This window comes from Phoenix dactylifera, chromosome 2, assembly GCF_009389715.1.
Source record: "Phoenix dactylifera cultivar Barhee BC4 chromosome 2, palm_55x_up_171113_PBpolish2nd_filt_p, whole genome shotgun sequence".
In the NCBI taxonomy this organism is placed as follows: domain Eukaryota; kingdom Viridiplantae; phylum Streptophyta; class Magnoliopsida; order Arecales; family Arecaceae; genus Phoenix; species Phoenix dactylifera.
Genome location: NC_052393.1, coordinates 7,067,881 through 7,092,509, shown reverse-complemented (window position 1 = coordinate 7,092,509; position 24,629 = coordinate 7,067,881). Strand labels below are relative to the sequence as shown.

At 46.6% G+C, this 24,629-nt stretch overlaps 3 protein-coding genes across 3 annotated transcripts; 2 read left to right on the top strand and 1 right to left on the bottom strand.

Annotated features, from left to right (window-relative positions):
• The first annotated feature begins 219 nt into the window (after positions 1-219).
• Positions 220-9,960, top strand: LOC103698769 (probable purine permease 11). The gene is made up of 2 exons (XM_008780813.4): positions 220-430; positions 8,652-9,960. The coding sequence occupies exons 1-2, from the start codon at positions 394-396 to the stop codon at positions 9,740-9,742; spliced, it is 1,128 nt and encodes a 375-aa protein (XP_008779035.2). The 5' UTR covers positions 220-393; the 3' UTR covers positions 9,743-9,960.
• Positions 9,961-10,444: 484 nt separating this feature from the next.
• Positions 10,445-11,989, top strand: LOC103698770 (probable purine permease 11). The gene has a single exon (XM_026801704.2). The coding sequence runs from the start codon at positions 11,038-11,040 to the stop codon at positions 11,968-11,970; it is 933 nt and encodes a 310-aa protein (XP_026657505.2). The 5' UTR covers positions 10,445-11,037; the 3' UTR covers positions 11,971-11,989.
• A 10,238-nt stretch (positions 11,990-22,227) lies between these two features.
• LOC103703604 lies at positions 22,228-23,651 on the bottom strand. The gene has a single exon (XM_008786513.4). It carries the CDS (start codon positions 23,432-23,434, stop codon positions 22,586-22,588), a length of 849 nt encoding a protein of 282 aa, XP_008784735.2. The 5' UTR covers positions 23,435-23,651; the 3' UTR covers positions 22,228-22,585.
• Between the last annotated feature and the right edge of the window lie 978 nt (positions 23,652-24,629).

The window sequence follows — 24,629 nt, the reverse complement described above, 5'->3', positions numbered from 1 at the left end:
TGAAGAGGTGTTGCATATCAACAATATATTTCATTTCATTGATCAGAGTCTCAAGCTAATTGTCCCAAACAAACCTAGGGATAGGACTCATTAACAACCTAAAGCATGTTTGAGGGAATTTATGGCAAAAGAAAAAAAAAAAGAAAAAAGAAAGGGCTAGGTTGGTGATTCTGATGGGAAAAAAAAGAACAGGGGAAGTCCTCGAGGACCTACATTGGGTGGGGCCAGTTTTATAAGGAAACGATTTGGAAAATTTCGTTCCACGAACGGCAATAACAGCTAAGCCGAAAGACTCTCCTCCCAGCAAGACCGAAGAATCCCATCCAGCCCCCTTTCCTCTCCTATTCTCCTCCTTCCGGTCTCTCACTCGCTCTGATACGGCAGAAGAAGAACATGGATGGCGGCCGACGAGTCCGACACCACACCGGAGGTCAGATTTCGCTTCTTCCCCTTCTTTTTTTTTTCTCCCCTCTTCGTTTTTGATTTTAAAAGATTCGATCGAGTCCGCCCAAACGCCGTGGGTGTACCAACTTTCGTTTCTTTTTCTTAATAAAAATCTCGTTTTTTATATACCATAAGAATCCGAAAGACCGTAGGCCATGATCCCATCTCTCCGAGAGAGAGAGAGGCGGAGCGTTGGTGGGCGACGCGTCGGCGGTGGACCAAGTCAGCCCTAGCCCGGCGATTTGGCCGCCGCCATCGGTTGCGGTGTGTATTCAGTGAGAGTCCATGATTTTCCTTTGACATATGCCCCCACGCCACAAAGAAATCGCACATAAAAAAATGGCGTGTTTTTTTAATATTTTTCATAGAGTAAACATTAAGGCATCACCCGTTACTTTAAAAGAAACCATTTGAGAATCGCCGAGGTCGAGCACTCGACAATAAACCTCCCAAAGTCTGAACTTTAAACTGAGAACGTTCTCCACATGGAGGAGGGGTTCAAGCGGTGGGCATTGTGTAACCTGTGACATTGTCGTTGTTTGGTTCGCCGAAAGCAAGTGCATAAACATAGAGGTTGTCAGTTAATAGAGCAATCAAAAATTAGGCCTCGTCTAACTTTATTCTATGAGATTGTTGAGTTGCCGTGGCATTATTTCTGCACCTTATAAAAGACTAACTATCATCCCGCTTGCATGGTTGGGTGTGGCTCGGGCTTTGGTCTTATGTAGCTTCTAGTTATTTGGGTGTCTCTCAATTTTCTTGTCTACAAGTCCATCAGCATTGTGACTAGAAGTGACTCAAATGCTGCACACAAACTGTCTTGAAATGTGCACTGGTGCATTAAAAGTTTATGCTGCGTCTCAAGATCTTTCTGCATGCATCTCAATGCAGTTTAGAAATTAGAATCACCAGAAGTGCAGTCTACCTATCTAATGAGTCTCACATACCTCAACTTCTCTTCTAGTTTAAATTCAACATATCATGCAACTGCGTGAGTCCCATACATATGGTCGATCAGTGCCTACAGAACACATCACATGCTATTGTTCCCATTTGCAAGACTAGTCAGTGCATACGGCATTGCACTAGTTCCTTGACTCTTCTTAGTTCAGTTGTTAGTGGTGATAGATTTTGCCTACCATATCCTTCTGATTCTTCTTTTAATCATTTATGGTTCTGTCAAAAATCACATTTCTATCCTGTTGCTGGTGGTCCAAACCGAGAACGATTGGCACAGTGGTGTGAACGGGGTTCCCTTTGAGTTGCTTTGGTTGCGCTCCGCCCTCCGCCGTGAAACCTGCAAGCAAGCCTCGCACCACCACCGGGGTAGTGGGGGCCCTCCGACGATCAAGTCAGAGGAGATTAAAGGAGAAGGAGAAGGAGAAGGAGAAGGTAGCAGGTGAGATGATACTCTGGAAGATATATCTTACCCTCCCCCTTCCCCCCCAGCCTCATATATATCAGGCTGGGGGGTTTTTTCGGGGATTCGTCATCGTGTGGCACGATGGGGCTGCCACTGACATGGCCGTTACAGGGCGTCGTGGGGCAGCGCTGGGTACAGCCATGGCAGGGCATAGTGGAGCTTCGCTTTGTACGGCTGTTACAGGAGATCGTGGGGCAGCGCCGGATACGGTCGTTACAGGGAGTAGTGGAGCAGGGGGCCGCGGCGTGCCTCAGAGGAACAGTCTGTTGTTGTCGAGAGATTGCCGACTCGGGGTCGGATTGCTGGATCAAGGGGCAGCCGACTCGGGGTCGGGCTGCGGAGCCGAAGATATCCGACCCGGGGTCGGATTGCCGGATCAAGGGGCAGCCGACTCGGGGTCGGGCTGCGGAGCTGAAGATATCCGACCCGAGGTCGGATTGCTAGATCAAGGGGCAGCCGACTCGGGGTCGGGCTGCGGAGCTGAAGATATCCGACTCGAGGTCGGATTGCTGGATCAAGGGGCAGCCGACTCGGGGTCGGGCTGCGGAGCTGAAGATATCCGACTCGAGGTCGGATTGCTGGATCAAGGGGCAGCCGTAGTCTTCCTGGGCGCGCGTGCCGGTCACGTGGGGCATGGTGGCTAAGTTCCCCCGTAACAGTAGCCCCCCACTCCCGAGCCTGGAACCAGGAGGGGAACGGGTGAAGGGAGTGATGCTTCGAGATTGCCGCCATCCCTCGGAAAGGCGCGCGCGCTCCAAGCTTCCCGCCTTCTTTATAGCGTATGGCAGTTGTCGCTGATCTGACGGTCTGCGGATTTCGGCGGACATCCTTCCTTAATGGCGTCGATTCGCCTTTGGGGCGCGAACAAACTTTCGGCAGCGTCTTGCCGACTCCTGACTCTTGAAGTTCCTCCGGCACTAGGCCAGGCATCCGAGGGTTAGGCCTCAGGAAATTCTTCCGGCGCTAGGCCAGGCGTCCGAGGGTTAGGCCTCAGGAAATTCTTCCGGCGCTAGGCCAGGCGTCCGAGGGTTAGGCCTCAGGAAATTCTTCCGGCGCTAGGCCAGGCGTCCGAGGGTTAGGCCTCAGGAAATTCTTCCGGCGCTAGGCCAGGCGTCCGAGGGTTAGGCCTCAGGAAATTCTTCCGGCGCTAGGCCAGGCATCCGAGGGTTAGGCCTCAGGAAATTCCGCTCATTGGTCGGCCAAGGCTGGCGCAAGCCGAGGCGACCGGTCGGGGCTTCAGGCTAGTCTGCTCCCGGGATGATCATCGGGTTAGCCTGGCATCCGAGGGCCGAGCCTCGGGAAATTCCGCTCGTTGGTCGGCCAAGGCTGGCGCAAGCCGAGGCGACCGGTCGGGGCTTCAGGCTAGTCTGCTCCCGGGATGATCATCGGGTTAGCCTAGCATCCGAGGGCCGAGCCTCGAGAAATTCCGCTCGTTGGTCGGCCAAGGCTGGCGCAAGCCGAGGCGACCGGTCGGGGCTTCAGGCTAGTCTGCTCCCGGGATGATCATCGGGTTAGCCTGGCATCCGAGGGCCGAGTCTCGGGGAATTCCGCTCGTTGGTCGGCCAAGGCTGGCGCAAGCCGAGGCGACCGGTCGGGGCTTCAGGCTAGTCTGCTCCCGGGATGATCATCGGGTTAGCCTGGCATCCGAGGGCCGAGCCTCGGAAAATTCCGCTCGTTGGTCGGCCAAGGCTGGCGCAAGCCGAGGCGACCGGTCGGGGCTTCAGGCTAGTCTGCTCCCGGGATGATCATCGGGTTAGCCTGGCATCCGAGGGCCGAGCCTCGGGGAATTCCGCTCGTTGGTCGGCCAAGGCTGGCGCAAGCCGAGGCGACCGGTCGGGGCTTCAGGCTAGTCTGCTCCCGGGATGATCATCGGGTTAGCCTGGCATCCGAGGGCCGAGCCTCGGGGAATTCCGCTCGTTGGCCACGCGCCTGTCGCTTGCCGCTCGACGGGATTTCTCCGTGGCCAGCTACGATCGTGTTTCTCCTATTCTCTAAGCGTCGCCTGGGAAACACCAGAAGGATATTAAATGCTAATTGAGGCGTTACCTGGAAAATCGGATCGCTAGTTGCTGCTTGCAAGGAGTGTCAGTTAAGCGGCCGCGATACGCGCGCTCTTCGAGGCGGATGCGGCCTGGAAATAGGGGCGGAGTCTCCTGGTCGCGGTCAGCAGCGCGAAGGCGATCTTCTCAGCCTTCGTATACCGCGTCTCGGCATCCCGTAGGACCCGGCTGATGTAGTACACGGGCTTCTGGAGCTTTGCCTCTTCCCGAACCAGCACCACACTGACCGCGGTTGAGGAGACCGCCAGATAGAGGTAGAGCATCTCCCCTTCTTGCGGCTTGGACAGTAGGGGAGGAGACGCCAGGTATTCCTTGAGCTGGTCGAAGGCTGCTTGACATTCGGCCGTCCAGAGGAAGTCTTTCGGGCGTTTTAACACCTTGAAGAATGGTTGGCAGCGTTCGGCCGATTTTGCCACAAATCGTCCAAGCGCGGCGACCCTTCCAGCGAGCTCCTGAACCTCCTTTACTTTAGTCGGAGGGGACATACCTTGGATGGCCTTGATTTTGTTCGGGTTGGCTTCGATACCCCGCTGGTTAACAATGAAACCGAGGAACCTCCCGGCCGAAGCGCCGAAGGCGCACTTCGCTGGGTTCAGCTTCATGCGGAACTTCCGCAAGGTGGTGAAAGTCTCCTCCAAATCCGCGATGTGCTGGTCTGCATGGCGGCTCTTCACCAGCATATCGTCCACGTACACCTCCATGTTCCGGCCGATTTGCTCTTTGAAGATTTTGTTGACGAGGCGCTGGTAAGTGGCGCCAGCATTCTTCAGACCGAAGGGCATTACCTTGTAGCAGTACAGCCCCCGGTCTGTTATAAAGGCAGTTTTCTCCTCGTCCTGTGGGGCCATCATTATCTGGTTGTAACCGGAGAAGGCGTCCATGAAAGACAGCAGCTGATATCCGGAAGTCGTGTCGACCAGTTGGTCTATTCGCGGAAGCGGAAAGCTATCCTTAGGGCACGCCTTGTTCAGGTCGGTATAGTCGACGCACGTCCTCCACTTCCCGCTCGCCTTCCGGACAAGTACAACATTTGCCAGCCACTCGGGGTAGCTTACCTCCCTTATGAATCCTGCCTCCAAGAGCTTGTCTACCTCCTGGTCGACCACCCGGATCCGATCCGGGGCACAGTGTCTCTTCTTCTGCTTTATTGGTCGGTGGGTCGGGTCGACGTTGAGGGCGTGAGAAATGACCTCCGGGTCGATCCCAGGTACATCGGCCGCCGACCAGGCAAATACATCGGTATTGGCTCGGAGGAATTCCACCAACCGGGCCCGAGCTCCCGGATCGAGATTGGCGCCGACCCGGACCGCCCGGTCGGGGCGGCCTTCCTCGAGGGGGACTTCGACCACACCCTCGGCCGGCTCCCCCTGCCGCAAGGCCACCTCGTCTCTGGCATCAAGGGACTCGACGCTTAGGGCTTCCACGGGCTTCTTCCCTTTGAGGGTTGCTAGAAAACATTGCCGTGCGGTCGGTTGGTCACCTCGGACCTCTCCGATCCCGACCGCCGTGGGAAACCGCATGAGCAAGTGGTACGTGGAGACCACCGCGCGAAGGGCGTTCAGCCCGGGTCGCCCGAGGATAGCGTTGTAGGCCGAGGGAACACGGACGACCAAGAACCCGAGTCGCACCGTGGCTTCTGCGGGTGCGATGCCCGCAGTCACAGGCAGCTCAACGACACCTTCCGCCGGGACAGCGTCACCGGTGAATCCTACGAGGGGGGTGGACATTTTGTGCAACAACTGTCTGGACAAGCTCATCTTTTGGAAGGCCTCGTAAAACAAAATATCAGCTGAGCTTCCACTATCCACAAGAACACGCCTTACATCATAGTTTGCCATAGTGAGGGAGATCACCATGGCGTCATCGTGGGGAGTCTGAACCCCCTTTACATCCTCATCAGAAAAGGTGATTACATTGCCGACCCTCTGCCTCTTTACGACGGCCGTCCCTGACGCTTCCGTCGAGCCCCCTGCGTTCCTCACGGGCCGAGAGCAGCCCCCAGTGATAGTGTGGATCACGCCCGCAACGGGTCGATTCTGCTCCCGAGGCTCCGGAGGAGCCGGGTCGGCCGGACGCGGGCCTGCGGGGGGACGTCGGTCGCTCACATATCGACCGAGACGCCCCCGACGGATAAGAGCCTCGATCTCGTCCCGAAGCTGGAAGCAGTCCTCTGTGTCGTGGCCGTGGTCTCGGTGGTACTCACAGTACGCCCGGGAGAGCCTCTTTCCAGGGATCCTTCGTATCTGTCTCGGGGCCGGAAGGTCCTCCCGCCCCTTGATCTCCATAAGGATCTGGGCCCGGGGAGTCAGGAGAGGGGTGTACCGGTTGAAACGTCGGGGCGGAGAACGAGGGCGTGGGGCGCCGTGGTTCTTCGCCGGCGACGGGCTTCTGCGCCGACGCTGGGGCGTCGGGCTCCTCCTCTGGCGTGCCTCTTTCCGCCTTTTCTTCCCAAGCTTTGGAGGGATCTCGGCAGCCTCCTTGCTCCGGTGGGCGGCCGCCTCCTCGGCGTCCGCATACTGGTTCGCCCGGGACAACAGCTCTGGGAAGCTCCGCGGCAGGCGTTTGTCCAGGGAGAAGGTGAGCCTGCCCTTCCGGAAGCCACGCTTCAGGGCTGAAAGAGCTAGCTCCTGACTCAGGTTCCGGACCTCCAGCGTAGCCCTGTTGAAGCGGGTAAGATAATCCCGCAGGCTTTCTCTCTCGTTTTGCCGGACGTCAAAGAGGGAGTCGGAGACCAGTCGCCGCCGGCTACTGACGGCGAAATGAGTGATGAAGAGGCGAGTGAACTGGTCGAAAGACCGGATTGAGTCAGCCTCCAGCCCGGCGAACCACGCCCTCGCCGGGCCACGGAGGGTTGCCGGGAAGGCCTTGCAGAGAAGGGGATCTGATGCTCCGTGGAGGAGCATAAGGGTCCTGAAACTCTCGACGTGATCCCGCGGGTCTGCCGCCCCGTCATAGGGCTCGATCGCCGGCATTTTGAACCCCGGGGGATTCGGAGTTCGCAGGATCCTCGAGGCAAGTGCCGGCTGGGAGGAGATCTCTAAGTCGGCGAAGGGATCTTTGGAATGGCCCTTCAGGACCTGGAGTTGTCGGTGGAGATCGTCCACCCGCCGGTCCAGGGAGCGCGACCGGTGGGTGGGAGACAAGGAGCGGCGAGTGGGGGACCGACTGGAGCGCGGGTTCCTCGAGGACTGGGGGGTCTGGGAACGCGCCCGGGCCCGCCTCTCGTACCCCGCGCAGCTCCGATGGGAAGGTCCCGGCAGAATAGACCGTGCTCGAGAATCCTCCTCGCGCCGGCGCTCCTCCCCATGGGAGAGGAAGGAGCGCGGGTTGAGGAGGACAGGCGAGCGCTCAGGGAGCAGTGGCTCCTGAGCCCGCTGTGGCGCCCGGGACATCGCGCCCTGCAGATTCTGCACCGCCTCCGCGAGGGTGCGAACCTGCTGGGTTAGCTGGTCGAACTGGGCGGCTTCGACCATCTGAATGGGCGGTGGGGCGGTGGAGTGTTGCTGAGAGCGTGTTGGAGATGCAGCGGCCTCCCGGCCAGTGGCGCGAGAGGCCCCGCGACCGGAAGCATTGGAAGCTCCACGACCACCTCGCCGTGCCATTACGATCGCTCTGAGATCCGGCCCTTCCTCTAGCGCCAACTGTTGCTGGTGGTCCAAACCGAGAACGATTGGCACAGCGGTGTGAACGGGGTTCCCTTTGAGTTGCTTTGGTTGCGCTCCGCCCTCCGCCGTGAAACCTGCAAGCAAGCCTCGCACCACCACCGGGGTAGTGGGGGCCCTCCGACGATCAAGTCAGAGGAGATTAAAGGAGAAGGAGAAGGAGAAGGTAGCAGGTGAGATGATACTCTGGAAGATATATCTTACCCTCCCCCTTCCCCCCCAGCCTCATATATATCAGGCTGGGGGGTTTTTCCGGGGATTCGTCATCGTGTGGCACGATGGGGCTGCCACTGACATGGCCGTTACAGGGCGTCGTGGGGCAGCGCTGGGTACAGCTATGGCAGGGCATAGTGGAGCTCCGCTTTGTACGGCTGTTACAGGAGATCGTGGGGCAGCGCCGGATACGGCCGTTACAGGGAGTAGTGGAGCAGGGGGCCGCGGCGTGCCTCAGAGGAACAGTCTGTTGTTGTCGAGAGATTGCCGACTCGGGGTCGGATTGCTGGATCAAGGGGCAGCCGACTCGGGGTCGGGCTGCGGAGCCGAAGATATCCGACCCGGGGTCGGATTGCCGGATCAAGGGGCAGCCGACTCGGGGTCGGGCTGCGGAGCCGAAGATATCCGACCCGAGGTCGGATTGCTGGATCAAGGGGCAGCCGACTCGGGGTCGGGCTGCGGAGCTGAAGATATCCGACTCGAGGTCGGATTGCTGGATCAAGGGGCAGCCGACTCGGGGTCGGGCTGCGGAGCTGAAGATATCCGACTCGAGGTCGGATTGCTGGATCAAGGGGCAGCCGTAGTCTTCCTGGGCGCGCGTGCCGGTCACGTGGGGCATGGTGGCTAAGTTCCCCCGTAACATATCCCATTTCTTGCACTTAAATCCAAATGCTCCAGAGTATAAGATTAACCAATATGAGATATAACTGTTAATGATACCATGCAAAAGTATCTGATCACTACAATGAGTAATTTATAATTATTGTCTTATGGAATGGATGGAATGGCTTGCATTGTATTGATTTTAGCTGATGTTGGTGTTTTGCTCCACGTGGATTCTAACTGCAGGACTACCAAAAGATGCGGCTACCAGTAGCCAACCAGCACCACCCCCTACCGTGCTTAGACACTGGCAATGGTGGCTCGTGGTGGCCCTCAATATCTTCTTCCTCCTTGCTGGCCAAACCACTGCCTTGCTCCTAGGGAGGTTCTACTACGACAAAGGCGGCAACAGCAAGTGGATGGCCACCCTTGTCCAAACTGCAGGCTTTCCCATTTTCTTCCTCCCTCTACTCCTCTTTCCTTCAGGTCACACCCCTCCTACCACCCAGCCCACCCCTCGTCCCCCTCTTGCTAAGGTTTCTTCTATTTATGTTGCATTAGGCATCCTGATAGCTGTTGACAACTTGATGTACTCTTATGGTCTCTTATACCTCTCTGTCTCAACTTACTCCCTCATATGTGCCAGTCAACTTGCCTTCAATGCTGTCTTCTCCTACTTCCTCAATTCGCAGAAGTTCACGCCTATGATTTTCAACTCTGTTGTCCTTCTCACTTTCTCTGCCGCCCTCCTTGGCATCAGAGGGGACTCTGGGGACTCGACAGATGTCTCGAAGGGGAAGTATGTGCTCGGATTTATGTTGACATTGGGAGCATCAGCCAGCTACTCACTCATCCTCTCCCTGATGCAGCTGACTTTCGAAAAGGTTATTAAGAAGGAGACCTTCTCGGTTGTGTTGGAAATGCAGATATATACATCTTTGGTGGCTTCTTGCGCTGCTATTATCGGATTATTTGCAAGCGGGGAGTGGAGGACTTTGAGAGGGGAGATGGAAGGATATGGAACAGGAAGGATTTCTTATGTGTTGACTCTGGTCTGGACTGGTGTTTCTTGGCAGGTGGGTTCTGCTGGGGTGGTAGGACTAATTTTTGTGGTATCATCACTTTTCTCCAATGTGATCAGCACTTTAGCTCTTCCTATTGTGCCAATCTTTGCTGCAATTATCTTTAATGACAAGATGGATGGAGTGAAGATTATGTCCATGCTGATTGCAATCTGGGGGTTCATTTCTTACCTGTATCAGCACTATATTGATGACTCCAAAGCTAAGAAGGCTGTAAGGGATGCACATGAGGGATGTGGTCAATCTGTCCCTTGATGGAACTAGCCACGTATAAGCTATATTTTTGCAACTATGGGGTTTCTATGGCAAAGATATAAGAGGAGATTTATTTATTGATTACATTTTAATGGCTATTTTTTACTGCTTTTCAACTGTTTGATGACAGAGTACCCTGTTGTTTCTAATTGTCTTATGTATTGACTGCTTCACACCTATGCTTCCTTCATCAAATATAATTTGTTCAATTTTGATGACACAGCTTGTTCCTCATTCAAAGGTAGATGCAGGAAAACAAATGGCTTAACAATTTCCCACTATGTATAGTTGCATTTGGTGGTGCTATTTGTTTCACTTGTCTAGATGAACCTCATATGCATAGGAACCTGGAAACAGTTTGTGACTATCATAGTTGAGGTGTGATTTTTGGCATAAACACGTGAAGTCTAGACTGGAACACTGAAATCTAAAGGAATACATTGCAGAATCCGGACTCATTTGATGAAGATTAGAAGCTGGTTTCTGTATTTCGTGTGAGTCATGGCTTCTTTACTTCGGCCATAGTCGTCAGTCATGGTACAATTTTTAAAAGTTAAAGTTCATGTAATTCTCAGAATACTCCAAAAAGTCGCATTTCACTTGCATATTTTCCACATCTTTGGTTTTGTCTTGTAGATATGTTTCTGGACCTCCTTACAGTGAGAGGGTTGATTGGGATAGATTCAAGCGGTACAAGTGCACTTGAGAAAGTTGGACAAGGGACCTTGTAGATTTAACAGAGGGTTATTGTAGGCGAAACTAGAGTATTTAGTTGTTCAGTTAATAAATAAGCATAAGTTTGCGCTTTTCGAGTTTGCTATCGACCAATACCTGCATTATTATTAGAAAATTGATTCTTCTGACAATAGTGCCTTAAAATAGAAAAATTTCTTGGAGACAGGAATGATCATGCTGAGGAGGTCTGCGTGATGATATCTCTAGTTATATACCGAAGAGCTTGGAAACTTGCAGGTGGCAAGATCAAATGCCCTGTTTAATTTGAAATATTTTTTGAGGTGACTGTTTAATTTGGAATAGAGAGGGCTCTTGAGCCAGCAAGAGAGCCAACTCTGATCTTGTGAACCTGACTCTGCCAAACCTTCAGGCTTGCATGCTTATTTCTATTTCCATAGTATGATCTTTCATCTTTTCGGTAGAGAGATTCCTTTTAAACTATCGTTTTTCCTTGCAAGAACATCTGTGATACAATTAGGTGGAGGCTGAGAGGAGACTTCTAGCTCTGTGTAGATGGAAGTTTTATTGATCTCGAGCTATGCAGCTGAAGGAAGTGAACAATGAGCAACCATGAGCTTTCATCAAGCCACCATTCCATTTCAGCTCTGCTTAGCCACAGGAGCATAATTTGTTCTCTGAACATTCTTTACTTGGGTTTCACCTGCAAACTACACACTGGAAAACTCTTACAAGAAATTGTTCAAAAACAAAAATTGCTCCAAGAACTATGTCCTCATCAAACAAACTTAGCTTCTGCTGACCTTTCCTTCTTGCGTCCCACTCCCTCCCTCGCTCGCATCACCCTCATTTACTTCTCTTTGGGGCTAATGATGGCATGCGACGACTTGATGTACTCCTATGGCCTATCTTACCTCCTCGTCTCCACCTTCTCCCTCATTTGCGCCACTCAGCTTGCCTTTCATGCTATCTCCTCCTACTTTCTCAATTGGCAAAAGTTCACCGATTTGATACTGAACTCCGTCGTTCTCCTTACCTTCTCTGCCGCTCTCCTCGTAGTAAGTTCCAACTCTAAGTACTCCGATGAATCCGAGCACAACTATGCACTTGGTTTTGTACTGACAATGGGGGCTTCAGCCACCTTCTCGCTCGTTCTCTCCCTGATGCAACTGACTTTTCAAAAGGTGCAGAAGAGGAAGACCTTTGCAGTTGTATTAGAGATGCAGATTTATGGCAACACGGTCGTTGCATGTGTTTCAGTGGTTGGGCTTCTTGCTAGTGGGGAGTGGAGGAGCTTGAAGGGAGAAATGGAAGTTTATGGCAGTAGGAGGGTGTCCTACGTGATGACTTTGGTTTGGATTGCCGTATCATGGCAAGTAGCCTCTGTTGCAACCGTGGGACTGATCTTTGTGGTGTCTTCATTGTTCTCTAATGTGATCAGCACCCTTTCTCTGCCTGTGGTTCCAATCTTTGCAGTAATCTTCTTCCATGACAAGTTGGATGGAGTGAAAGTGGTGGCCATGTTGATTGTGTAAGGACCGTGCGGGCATGTGTTTAGTCCCACATCGATTATTCACTGGATAGATCTTGAGTACTTATACAGAATCAAATAACCCAAATAATACCTTCCGGCTAGCCATTTTGGGTGAGGTCTTGGATTGTTACAAATGGTATTAAAGCGGATCCGGCCCATAACCTATATGGACTAGAGGACACTGCAGCACAGATTCATTGGGGTTGACCATGAGTCGATCATGGTGTTTGTGATTAGATTTGAATAGATTTGAACCCTTAGCCTGAAAAGGACGTCAGGGCTTGAACGGGAGGAGTATATGAGGATCCTCGGTTATTCACTGGGTAGATTTTGGGTACTTATACAAGATCAAGGATCCCAAATAATACCTTCCGGCTAGCCATTTTGGATGAGGTCCTCGATTATTACAGATTGCTTTTTGGAGATTCGTTTCTTACCTCTATCAACAATATCTTGATAACTCCCAAGGCCAAGAAGGGTGTTAGCAGTGCCAAGGAGATTTCTATTGTTTGCGTCACTCGACGATCCAAGGTCAAGTTTAAGCTGTGTTGGTAGGAGGCTCGTAGCTCCTACTAGCTGATAAAAGGTGTGAGAGCCAGCCTAACTGGGCCTTCCCAGATTGAATTCAGCAAGGCCCACCAACTTTTATTGAAAAAATTCAAAATTTTTGGGATCGGAACAGAGGAACCCTGTTCCTCTGCCCGATCTCCTTTTCGTTGGAGATAAGGCCGCGGAGGACGGCTAGTGCCACTTCCACAATGTTGGTGCCAACGACAACCGGGCATTAGGGTCGCTGCCAACCGGCGAACGGTTGGTGTTATCGTTGTTAGGCCGAGTTTATGCTCTCCCCCAAAACATCTATTTAAACCCCTCTTCGTCGATCGACCCATCGCTGCTCATCTCCCCACTTCCTTCCTCTTTCCTCCTTCAGTGGCCGGTATGCCAACTCGGCGAGAATTGTTGCCCGAAATCCTCCACTCTCCCTCTAGTTTCTGAGTGCCCTATCTTCGTGCTGTCGGAATCGTGGCCGCAGTGCCTCCTTGGAGCCAAGGTAAGGTCTGCGTCTCATCCCTCGTTCTTTTCCTTTCCGATCAACTCGGCAATGGTCATCGGATTTAGACAAAAAAAGGAAGAACACTTGCCTGCTAGGCGTCAACCATGCTCTGGCTACTCCTTTGGCTGCAATCGTCGGTCCTTTGACTGTAGCTGATGTCTCCTCCTCTCCCCTGTCTCTTGGTGGGGTGGGCTCTCGCCACCCACCTGTGTTTCGCTATGAAGGGAGGAGAGTGATAGAGAAGAAAAGAAGAGAAAAAAAGGCAAAAAAAGAAGAAAGAGAGTAAATTTAAATAAATAAATAAGTAAATGAGAATCAAGAGAGATGTTTCATTCTTGGTTCAACTTTTCTCTCTCTACTTGATTTGTAGATTCTAGACCGATTTACCCAGTCGGAACTTGAAGCCTGCTAAGTCCATTTCGGATTGCTCAAAACTTTTTAATTTGTATTTATATTTTTAAATAGTGAATAGTAAGTAATTTAATTATCTTAAACGGTTTTTCTATATGCAACGAATTTGCCCAATTGAACCTAATGATTTTTATCTTTGGACGAATAGAGATAAGTGACCCTGACACAAAGCTTATTAATTTAAAATTACAGATCAATTTTAAGTATGAAATTATAAATTATATTCGATATGATTGGTCCTGCATTTTCTTAAAAATTTAGAATCATGTATATAATTGTAAATGTTCCAAATTTTTGGCTAAATAGCATTGTTATTGAATACTTTATTGTAAAATCCGTTTAATTCTTCTTTCTACACACGTCTGACCTCACAGCCTATAGTCAAAGAAGTTGATTACCGTCTTCCTTTGTAGGGTCAATCCCAGTATAGCCGGTCATCTTCGGCTTCGGGAAAAGAAACCCTCCGGGTTTCTTATCCCGGGTTTTTGGAGTTAGCTCACCCTCGCGGGATCGCGACCCTTTGTCCCGGCCATTGTAGCACGTGTGTCGCCCAGGGCATAAGGGGCATGATGACTTGACGTCATCCTCACCTTCCTCCGGCTTATCACCGGCTATAAGATATTATATAATAATATGATAATTATAATAAAATTAATAATAATAATATATTAATTCTAATAAAATTAGATTAGAATAAATTAAAATTTAATATAAAATATCAATTTATTATAAATAATAATTTACGTATGAATTATGATTATAAAAAATTGCATGTTACTATGAAAACGATATATATGGCATGATTATGTATTTTAAAATTTTGCAATGCTATTAAGCATTTTTAACTTATTTATAAAGGTATGATTTATGAACAATATGAAATATTTTACGAGCTTTTGGATATCTATGACCACCTTTAAAAATGGATGCCAATCGACACTCTGGAGCTAGCGTCCAACAAAAATGGCCCTCTGCCAATGGGTTAAAGTTGGTAACAAATACAAGCTATGATATTTCATAAATTACGAATATGACCCTATCACGAGTTATAGTAATCCTAACGTGAAAAATCTGTGAGCACTGTTTTAATTAAAAGTATGGATAAATGATAAACATTGGACAATTATGAATATTTTAAATTGTACTTTCAGCTTTTCGAACTTGCATGATTTATGCATATATGATTGGTTTGCTACGATACGGTTTATTAGTATGTTTATGAAATATTTTATTTTACAGTATAATTTTACTTTCCAAATGATGCATTAAATCATGTAAAAATTTATGATTGATCCAATAAGGTGGTGTGTGGTTACTTACTAAACCGTAAAACTCATTTGTCTCTCATATTTTTTTTTCAGATAATTAAGGTCGCTAGGAGCAGGGAAAAATAAATGAATGAAAGATGAAATAATAAAGCTCGACGCATAGAATCATTCTATCAATAAATGTAGTTATGACTATAAAATTTGGGTTATATAGCCTTTAATATTCAAATATTGGATTTAGATGCTCGGTACCTGCTTTTTTTTGTTTAGAAAATAGAATTGGATTAATTTTATTATTCTATAAATTTTTTCATGAAGATTTTTTTTTATCATGGGTTTTATGTTATTGTGAGCTATATCCTATGGTAGCAAGGCCATGTATGCTCCGGATCTGGGGCATGACAAAAGAAGATTGTTTAAATAATTGGTCACATCAGTTTACCTTATGATGGCACGGCCATGTCCTCTCTAATGTGATCAGCTCCCTTGGGTTTGTCCCATTTTTTGCTGCAATTTTCTTCCGTGATGGACGATTTAAAAGTGATATCCTTGCTAGTGGCGCTATAGGGATTTGCCTCCTACTTCTATCAAGGTCATGTCGATTGCAAGTTCGAGAAGAAGGATGGAGAGAAGAAGGTCTCAGGAGGTTTGTGTTGTGTGAGAGACTAGGCGTTTTTTATGTCTGGATTTGCCTCCTGCTTCTACCAACGTTATCTCGATTGCAAGTTCAAGAAGAAGGATGGAGAGGTCTCAGGAGGTTTGTGCTGTGTGAGAGACTAGGTGTTTTTTTGTTTCTGGAATCAGGGATGGCAAAGAAGGGAAGACACGATGCTGGAATATGAAGCAAAGAAAAAGGAAGAGAGGATGAACACTTGCTTAATATGCATGACCTCTTAAGCATCTGGCTTCATGCTATATTATGGTGGCTTTGTCTCATGTTCTCATGTTGCAAATAAAAACTTGTGGCATGAACTAATACCTCCTCAAGCAAAAATCAAAGAAAAAGATGGAAGATTAATGATCCGTGTATATTTGTGTATATGTGAAGGGTTTTTATGTTTGAAAGTAATCAGCAAGGAAGCATTCAAGCAAAGCTAAGCATCTGACGATGGACAGATGAAAGATTCAAGGATACAAAAACTCTGTTCTTCAATAAAATCCGATTTCTTATTCACTTAAAATCATCTAAATTTTGTATGGTACATAAATTTAGCATTAATTATTTCATTTAGTAAAAATTTCTCTTGAAAACAGTTTGTTTTGTTTCAAATAAATTCATCTAAATCTTAGTCGACTTCAATTATTTTAGTGATTTAGATTGCTAATGCTTCATGTGCGCCATTTTTTGTTTGTTGGAACATGTATGCAGGTACTATATATCAACCACACAAAACAGAAGTGCTGATGATTTCAGTTCTACCAACATATTAATTGTTTGGATTAGCAACCACAATATAGTTTATAGTATTGACAACCTTTCTTTAGTTCTAGCAAGCACTAAAGTAGGCCTGGATGATTCTCAGTTCCATTAATACTCAGACAAAAAGACTACTAATCAGCATTTGCTTGTTTATGAAGCATGATGAAAAATGATTTAGGTGCAAATTTCTAACTTAATCTTTGATAGATGCCAATTACAATCATATGCTTCAATAGTTTGTGATTTGTCTTTCTTAACTTTGATTAGGTGAAAGAATATGTGCCAACATAAGCAAATGAAAACACACTCAAAAGTGCAAATCCACACTTAAAAATACAAAAATTATTCGAAAACAAATTTAATGAATGATGAGAAATGTCAGCAGATAAATCATCAAAGCATCCACTGAATCTGGAAGATATCAACAGCAAACAGTTGAATAAGCTATCCACTATCATGACTAGTGCAGGTGGTCTTTGCACTACAAAAATGGACAGATTGGTGACAGAAACAATGCAGAAGTGGGGTTAAGGGGGCCAAGAGATAAATATTTAGAATTTTAAGCTAAGGACCACATGATGGAAGATCTCAGGACAAATCCTTCACAGAGACACCATGTCTAACTGCATAAAAATAATTAAGCTCCTAGGTTTCTTCTGTTTGGAGCATAATGGGGACCGCCATCAATTAGACAGGTCCCCATCAATTAGAGAGGTAAAGATGCTCACTGTGCAGAAGTACAATGACTGGCCACCAAGCTATGAAGGAAAGAAGAATATTTCCTACAAGCTGAGGCTGGATATGGTCCACCTGACTCTTTCTGGAATTAAAATCTCATGGAAGAATAGGATCCATGGAAATCCAATATGCAGAAAGATGCCCACCTCTGCGGTAAACACTAAACACCATGGACATTGAAAAGTTCCAGAGTACAGTCCTAATCACATTGAGGAAGCTGAAAACATTTCAAAGGTTGTGATTATCAGATGTGGAGATAGGTGAAGTATCAGTGCCAGAAATACTTGAAGCAGACATGGGACTGCGATATTTCTTCTTCAGCTGGACTACACAACTAACTGATCGGCTCGGTGTAATTTGTAAAGCAACAGTCCAGCTAAAGAGAGCTTCCTCACTCTTGCAATGCTTTCAATATAGAAGATAGATGGCCATCTAAGACCAGCTACCTGCAACAGCCAAACGCATTCGGACACGTATGCTTTTCGCCTCCATAAAGTCAAAATCATCCTAGACACTCCATCAACACTAGCTTTAGAACAAACAGGAGCTTAATTCAAGAATTAAGGGTATGGAGAAACCTAACAGTAGGTTTAAACAATCAATTTTAACTTGCAAGAAGAATCATGCATCACTTAAAATTTTACTGAGTGATTCACTCAAAAGGACTAATAACTAATCTCACAATTTCTGGCAATTATATATCAAAATTTCACAAAACTAGTCAAAATCAGAGATTGAATGCATCCTTGTGATTCCCAGAATGCATTGGACATTCTAGTTCCTAAGTTCAGTTCTGGTTGATAGATGGAGTGGTGACATTCCTTTGAAGGACCAATTTCCCAACTTTTCTCTGTTGTCAGTGATTTAAACTCTATGGTGGCAGATAATTGGGGCTGTACTTCTAATTCCTAGCAGATTAATTTCAGAAGAAATGTTGACTCTTCCTTGGTATACGACTTACTTGACTTATTAAACTCTCTATCTGCTCTTGCCCCCTTGCGATGTACTGGATTTTCCTCTTTGGAGATGGCATTCTTCAGGTTCATTTCTGTTAAATCATTCTATCAATTTTTGAACTATGGAGGCATTAGGACTCCAGGCATTGTGAAACTTTGGAAGGTTCCTGCTTAAGAGAAAGGGAAGATTTTTGGTGGCTAGTGTTTAGAAACAAGGTTCTCACTGCTGACAATCTAAGAAAGAGAGGATGGAACACCCTCGGAAGCAGAAACAGTTTCTCTTCTAATAGTTGGCTGCTCAATCTCGAGGATAATCTGGCAGCAACTTAGTCTGAAATTAAATATTTCTTCTCTTCCTGGAACTGCTTAAGTTTTATGGTTTTGACTGGTTCAACTTTACTGTTCCTAAGCAGTTCAGTTTTGGGTGGAGCATTCTGGTCCTGAAAAATAATATCATCTTTAATGGAAGAAAACGGACTTTCAGAGATTTACTTGCTGTTACTTCAAGATGTTGGAAAGATTGGGCTTCCATTGCTTCTTCTAAATTTGCTTTGAACCTGGACTTTTTCTATTGTTGCTGCTACTCCTAACTGTTTTTCTTTTCCATATCACCTGTGTATTCATTTCCATATATCATGAAATGAATAAATGGGGAAACCCATCTTAATCTCATAAAAGAGGGCAGTGTACGTTCCATTCTAACTAGCACTTAGAATGTTCTCCTCTATCAATTATTAAAGGGTTTCTTTATGCTGTCCTAATAAAAAAACGCAGCAACACATAGAGGAATAGTCAATGCAGCAACCATTGGGAATAATTCAAGATAAAGTAAGTTGCAAATAAAACTGGCAGCTTCAAAGTCAATGCAATCGATTGATGAAGTGAGAGAATAAGGCAGCTTCAAAGTCAATGCAATCGATTGATGAAGTGAGAGAATAACGACAACTACACCACTCGAGGCCAGGTTTTCATTGTCAAATGCAGCATTCATTGCAACCAAAATTGTTTTGAGTACAGGCTAAATAAGACTAATCCACTTCCCAGCTTTGATCGATATACATCAACCGAGCAGCTTCAATGCTATGTAACACGACGTTGGCAGAAATGGCAGAAGAAGAGCCTGAATGATATACAAATAATTTTTGACACCAACCAAATTGTGAATATATGATTCACAGTAAAAGTTAAAGATTACTGTATCTCCAAAGCCTCAAAGAAACGGATCAGCATAGCCAGAAAATGAAACAAGATCTAAGAAAGTAACAATAGATCAATACAAAAAAAAGTCTTTTTATTAATTCTTTTAACACAAAAGTAACAGAGGATATATTTGGTTTTAATAGCCATCTTATGAAGTGCACATGTATTCATGTTCTGCGTGAGTTGATTGATACAAGAAGCATCAAATTTAAATGGCTATGCCTCCTCAGATGTTCCTCGGTGGTTGCATTGTCATTCCTCTTCAGGCATACCGACAAGGCACTACCAGTGGTCTTAAAATAGAGGTATAAGTTACTGTATAAACGAGAAAAAAATCAGATGGTTTATAAGACTATAACAGATGACATTCATTCACTCCATTTCAAGGCGATATTGCTTGGACCTTTTATACAGCCCAGGTAGCAAGGGCTATTGCTACTTGAGAAGGACCATTAGCAACATATTCACATACTATTTTCCGCATTCAGATCTGTTAAAGTTTTAACTAGTGGATCATTAGAATTCATACTTCTAAATTGTAATGACCGTGAGAGAACGTATGTGAGAAAAGCACAAAGCCATATGCATTCTATCTACCAATTCCCACCGAGAAAAAAAAGGAGTTCAGCGGGTGGCTTTGCCATGAAAGTGTAAATTCAGGTAACTAAACTGAGACCTGCAATGATCCAAACATTCTTCAGCTTCAATCTCTAAGATACAAGAATCCTGTATAATTGAAAAAAAGACACAAATATTTAATGAGACCAGAGTCAACGTTTCTCTCTCATATCCCGAAACACTCTGTGAGTGTCTTACTTCATATATGGTGTGGACACCAGTACCAGATCAGCCATCACTCGAGTCTACGGTCGCCACAGGATCCAGCCAGTTCACAGGGTCCAGCCAGTTCAAGTCTTATGATGTTATTTTAAATTGATTTTAGGTTATTTTGTTTTATTTTATGGGCTTGTTTGCATATTGTTATTCTAGGGCTTTTATGAGATTGTTTGCCTTATAGGGGTCTTTTGTTAATTTTGTAACCCTATATATATGGGTCCATCTTCGTGTTTAGGGTTTGATGAATGATGAATGAAAATTAGCCTCTTTTCTTTCTGAAACCCTAATGTGAAGTCATGGCCAGAGCTAGGTAAGAAGTCTGGTTCTTCTTCCTCCCCCTCCTCTTCTCCTCTTCCTCTTCTTCCCCCTCCTCTTCTTCCCTCTTCCTTCTCCTTTCTGCAGTTATCCTGCATCAATATAGATGACGAAGATACATGCAGAAGAGAAGTAAAATATCCATTCGGGCTTCAAATAAGTTCCTAAACTTTTTTGATGCTAAAATTTTTCCATCTCCACTTATCTAGATTTGATCACTATATTTGATCGTGACAACATCAGAACAACCGAACACAAGAAAAAGAAAGAGATTTAAGAAAACTTTAGAGGTGCAATCAAATGCTGCAGCAAATACAGATAAACAATGAATCCCTGATTGAATTCAAAACTTACATATAAAAGCAATAAAAATCTATCGCCACTTAAATACATCACAGGAGATAAAATTCTTCTAAATAGAAAACTCCACCAGATTAAGAAGGACTCTTAGCATAATGTACCTCCTGCTTCCGGTCAAAGGACTCCTGTGCAGCCACTGCATCCTCACAACTCAAATCATTAAACTCACACATCAAAACGTATAAAAATCCAATCTTTTCTCCCTAATTCGCAATACCTGAAGCTAGAAAGGTGGGGTTCCTAAATTGTTTCGGTGTTCGAAGAGGTTTGGCACTCCAATGAGAGACGTGAGCAACACGAACAACGATGATGGTCATGAAGGCAGTGTGAAAAATTAGGAAAAATATAGAAGAAATTCCCTGTTGGAGTTGTTGCAAATGCATAGGCATGAATTAGTTGTGTTGCTCGGGCAAAAAAAAAATTGATGTAATTATCATCATTTGTTGCTTGATGCTTAGAATCCTCTGCAGTCCATTAATAATGTCAGAATAACCAAATTAATGTCCATGGGGAACTAAATCATCCTGAAAACTAGGTAGCCTGCGCTTCCCCCGAAAAGAAAAAAAATAAAAGGGAAAGAAAATAACCTATGATACGGACAGATGACCCACAGGACAATCTTGATAAATGTGCCCCATTCAAGGAGGGGGGGGGGGGGGGGGGGGTTATTGCTTTTCTTAATTACCACATCTGTTATTCGCTCTATCAAGAAACTCAAATAATACTTTCTGATTGGTGTTTAAATTTATAAAAAAAAAAAAAAAAAAAAAAAGGCCAAAACGTCATTCTTCTATTCTGATTTCCATTCTTTTATTCTGTCTATTTGGGTAGAGATAGTTGTCCTTATCATCCTTGTTTCCTTTTTGCTATCAGAATGAATTGTGCTTTGCCAAATTCTCTTCTCCAAGATCTGAGTTATGCTGTGGAAAGCTTGTTTTTTCTCATGCACTCAAAAGTCCTCTAAGCAACGTCATACAAGAGATTAGTGTTACAGGATTTATTTCCAAACATGTGGGCTGGTTGGGTGTTAAATTACCAAGTGATCATAAGGAGGCTTGAGGAACTCTCTCCACATAATCGATGCCCCAAAGCATTTTTCTCCAAAACTGATGTTAAGCACAAGAAACTGCGGCTTTGGAGAGTTAGCATCCAAAGCTCCCTGTAACTGTTCAACCATTTGAACAAGTCTTTTATTGATTTATTTTAATTTAGCATAATGAGTCAGATCTGCTCCCCCAAATAATATCTTATAATAGTTCTTTACATTTTAGTGGTGTAGCATTTCCTTTGCATCCATCTTTCAAAGATTACTCTTTATGATGTCCTTTGCGGAAGGTCACCCCTAAAAGTAATGCATTGAGAATAGCCAAGCCAATCAACAGCAACCTAATACGAGGACATGAAAGGCACTTTGGTTGACTTTATGAAAGTCAATGGCGTGGGATTCGCTTATCCACAAAGGATAGTTGCCCCAAAACGATGTCCACCATGTCGGCATTCGATTGATTGGGCTTTCAGAATTATAAAAGTCCATTTCGAAAGTATGAATATATTATTATTTAAGTAGAAAAAAATACATTAAAAAGTCAAATGAGGTATTTTTCAAATAAATACCGCGAATTTGAAAGCGCATGGGCGTTTACACAGTCCAAGGAAGGTGTAGGTCCCACTTCACATTGTATACTACCAGGCTCAATTATTATATCAAAGAAAATGTAAAAATGGATAAATGGGACTGTCGACTTTCCGTATCGATGCTCATTGATTGTAAAAGAAAACTCAATATAAAAAATATTCAATGACATATTTTGCTGAAATATTTAGAGAACTAAGATCGAGGGAGAACGTCAAAAAATAGAAAATTTAAATATACAACCATGATTGATTTCTGACAATCCGACCACTGAAAATATAATAAATTGCATTTAATACACCATTAAGTTCCTTTTATACGGAGACCATTCAATTCAAATCCAGTAAAAATAAAATATGGCCTTTTTTGCAAAAATTTAAAGGGTAAACGTGGTAAAAAGGGAGGAAAGGCCGGGGCAAAAGCGTCATCGGAACCTACCGAAGTCCGCCAGCTTCCTTGACCGGTTCGGCCCGAGCGAGGTGGCCCCGCCGGAAACGTGACGACGGTTGGGATGATTTGGCGTGCTCCGGAGCTCGTCGGAGGACCCCACCTCCGCCGCCGCCTGGCTCCTACGGTGGATGGAACTAGCCATCACTAGTGGGCTCAGGCAGACGGCGAAGCCCGCGAGCCCACCCACGCGGTGGTGGTAAGCCGCCGCCGCCGCCGGCCGCCGCATCGGCGACGGAGTCGGTCTCCGCCACCAGCCCGGCGACTCCGTGGCGCACTCGTCTCCCGATGCGGAGCAATCCGTGTCCGGCGACAATCCCCGGTCCCTCTCCCGGCACGACCTCCTCGCGGCCTCCTCCTCCGCCGCCAACTGCCTCGAGTTCTTCTTCTTCCGGTGGCCGTGGAGGAAAATCGAAAGCCAAGAACTCGACCAGGGCGCCTCCGAGAACCCATGATCGGGATCGGCCTTCTCGGATCTGAAGTACCCAAAGAGGGACGCTAGAAGCGAGGACTTCCCGGAGCCCCTCCTACGGCACCCGCCGCCGCAGGCGGCGGCGGAGGCGGAGCCAACCTGAGGAGTGCTGTGGAAGAGGTGGGAGAGGTGGCAAGGGGAAGGGGCAGCGGGGTCGGCGGATCGGCGGTGGGAAATGTAGGGGGAGACGGACCGGGGGAATTGGAGGGGCGGCGGCCGGTGCGGGGGCTCCGGATTCCGGCGGTGGTCCGGCGGGTCGTCGGGCTGGTCGGCGAGGAGGGCGAGGAGGCGCTCGTGGAGGCAGGGGGCACAGACGCCAACGCCGTTCTCGTAGGGATGGCGCTGGCACCTCATCTCCACAGACTCCACTCCCCTCCCCTCACATCCGCCATTAGAGATCCGAGAGAAGAAACTATCAAACCCAAGAATTCGAATCCGAGGGTTGGTTAGGGTTTGGTTCTCTTCGATTTCTTCCTCCTCTTCGATTTCGTTAATTCGTTTCTACGAGAGAGCCGATGGGGAGGGAGAGGTTTGGGGGTTTTCTTGTTGGCGTTGTTATTTCTGATTACATTTTTTTAATTTGTTTTAATTTTCCCTCCCACCCCGCGACGAACTACTGGGATTTATTTATGAAAATACGTTTGAGTGCTCCTTTGGAACAGTTTAAGATAAACAATTAATGGGTAAAGGGACTCTTGAGTCGGGACTGTGATTAGTGGGATTATCCGGTTTAGGTTAACATAGAGGTCCGAGGGAACACAGCCGAAGCAAGGAAAGGTCAAATGACTTGAGATTCTTGGTGTCTATGTATGGGTTTAAACAAGGTCCGTGTCAGTATTCTTAAATAAATAAATTGTGCCAATAAAAACTATTCATTGAAGGAAGCCTATATTCAAAGAAAATTAAACTTGCTACCAAGATGGTAGCACAGTTGGAACGGAACTTAAATTCCACCAAAGTGACGCAGGTTCGAAACGTGTGGACGTCAATTAAATATGGGGACCGAATGCCCTCCGCACTCACACGTGGGTAATGAACCAGTAGGGGAATCCATGGGTCGGAAAGGGTATGCGGAAACTTACGACCTGCATTGAACATTTTTTTGTGGAAGGAGGCCCAATAGGGGCTGCCACGCGGGTGAGATTTTTCTCTCCCCCCCTCCTATCTTTTACCAAAAAAAAAAAATTAAATTCAAGCCCAACAATGCCCAACTGGGACCCTATGAAATGGATAACTTGTGCTAGCATTTTTAAAATACTTGCTAGCACTACAATGCTAAGAAACAATGAATATTATGTAATGGATCATTATCATTATCGAAATTAATATGCAAGAGTCTCAACTTACGGCCTGTATTGAACATTTTTTTGTGGAAGGGGGCCCAATAGGGGCTGCCACGCGGGTGAGATTTTTCTCTCCCCCCCTCCTATCTTTTACCAAAAAAAAAAAATTAAATTCAAGCCCAACAATGCCCAACTGGGACCCTATGAAATGGATAACTTGTGCTAGCATTTTTAAAATACTTGCTAGCACTATAATGCTAAGAAAC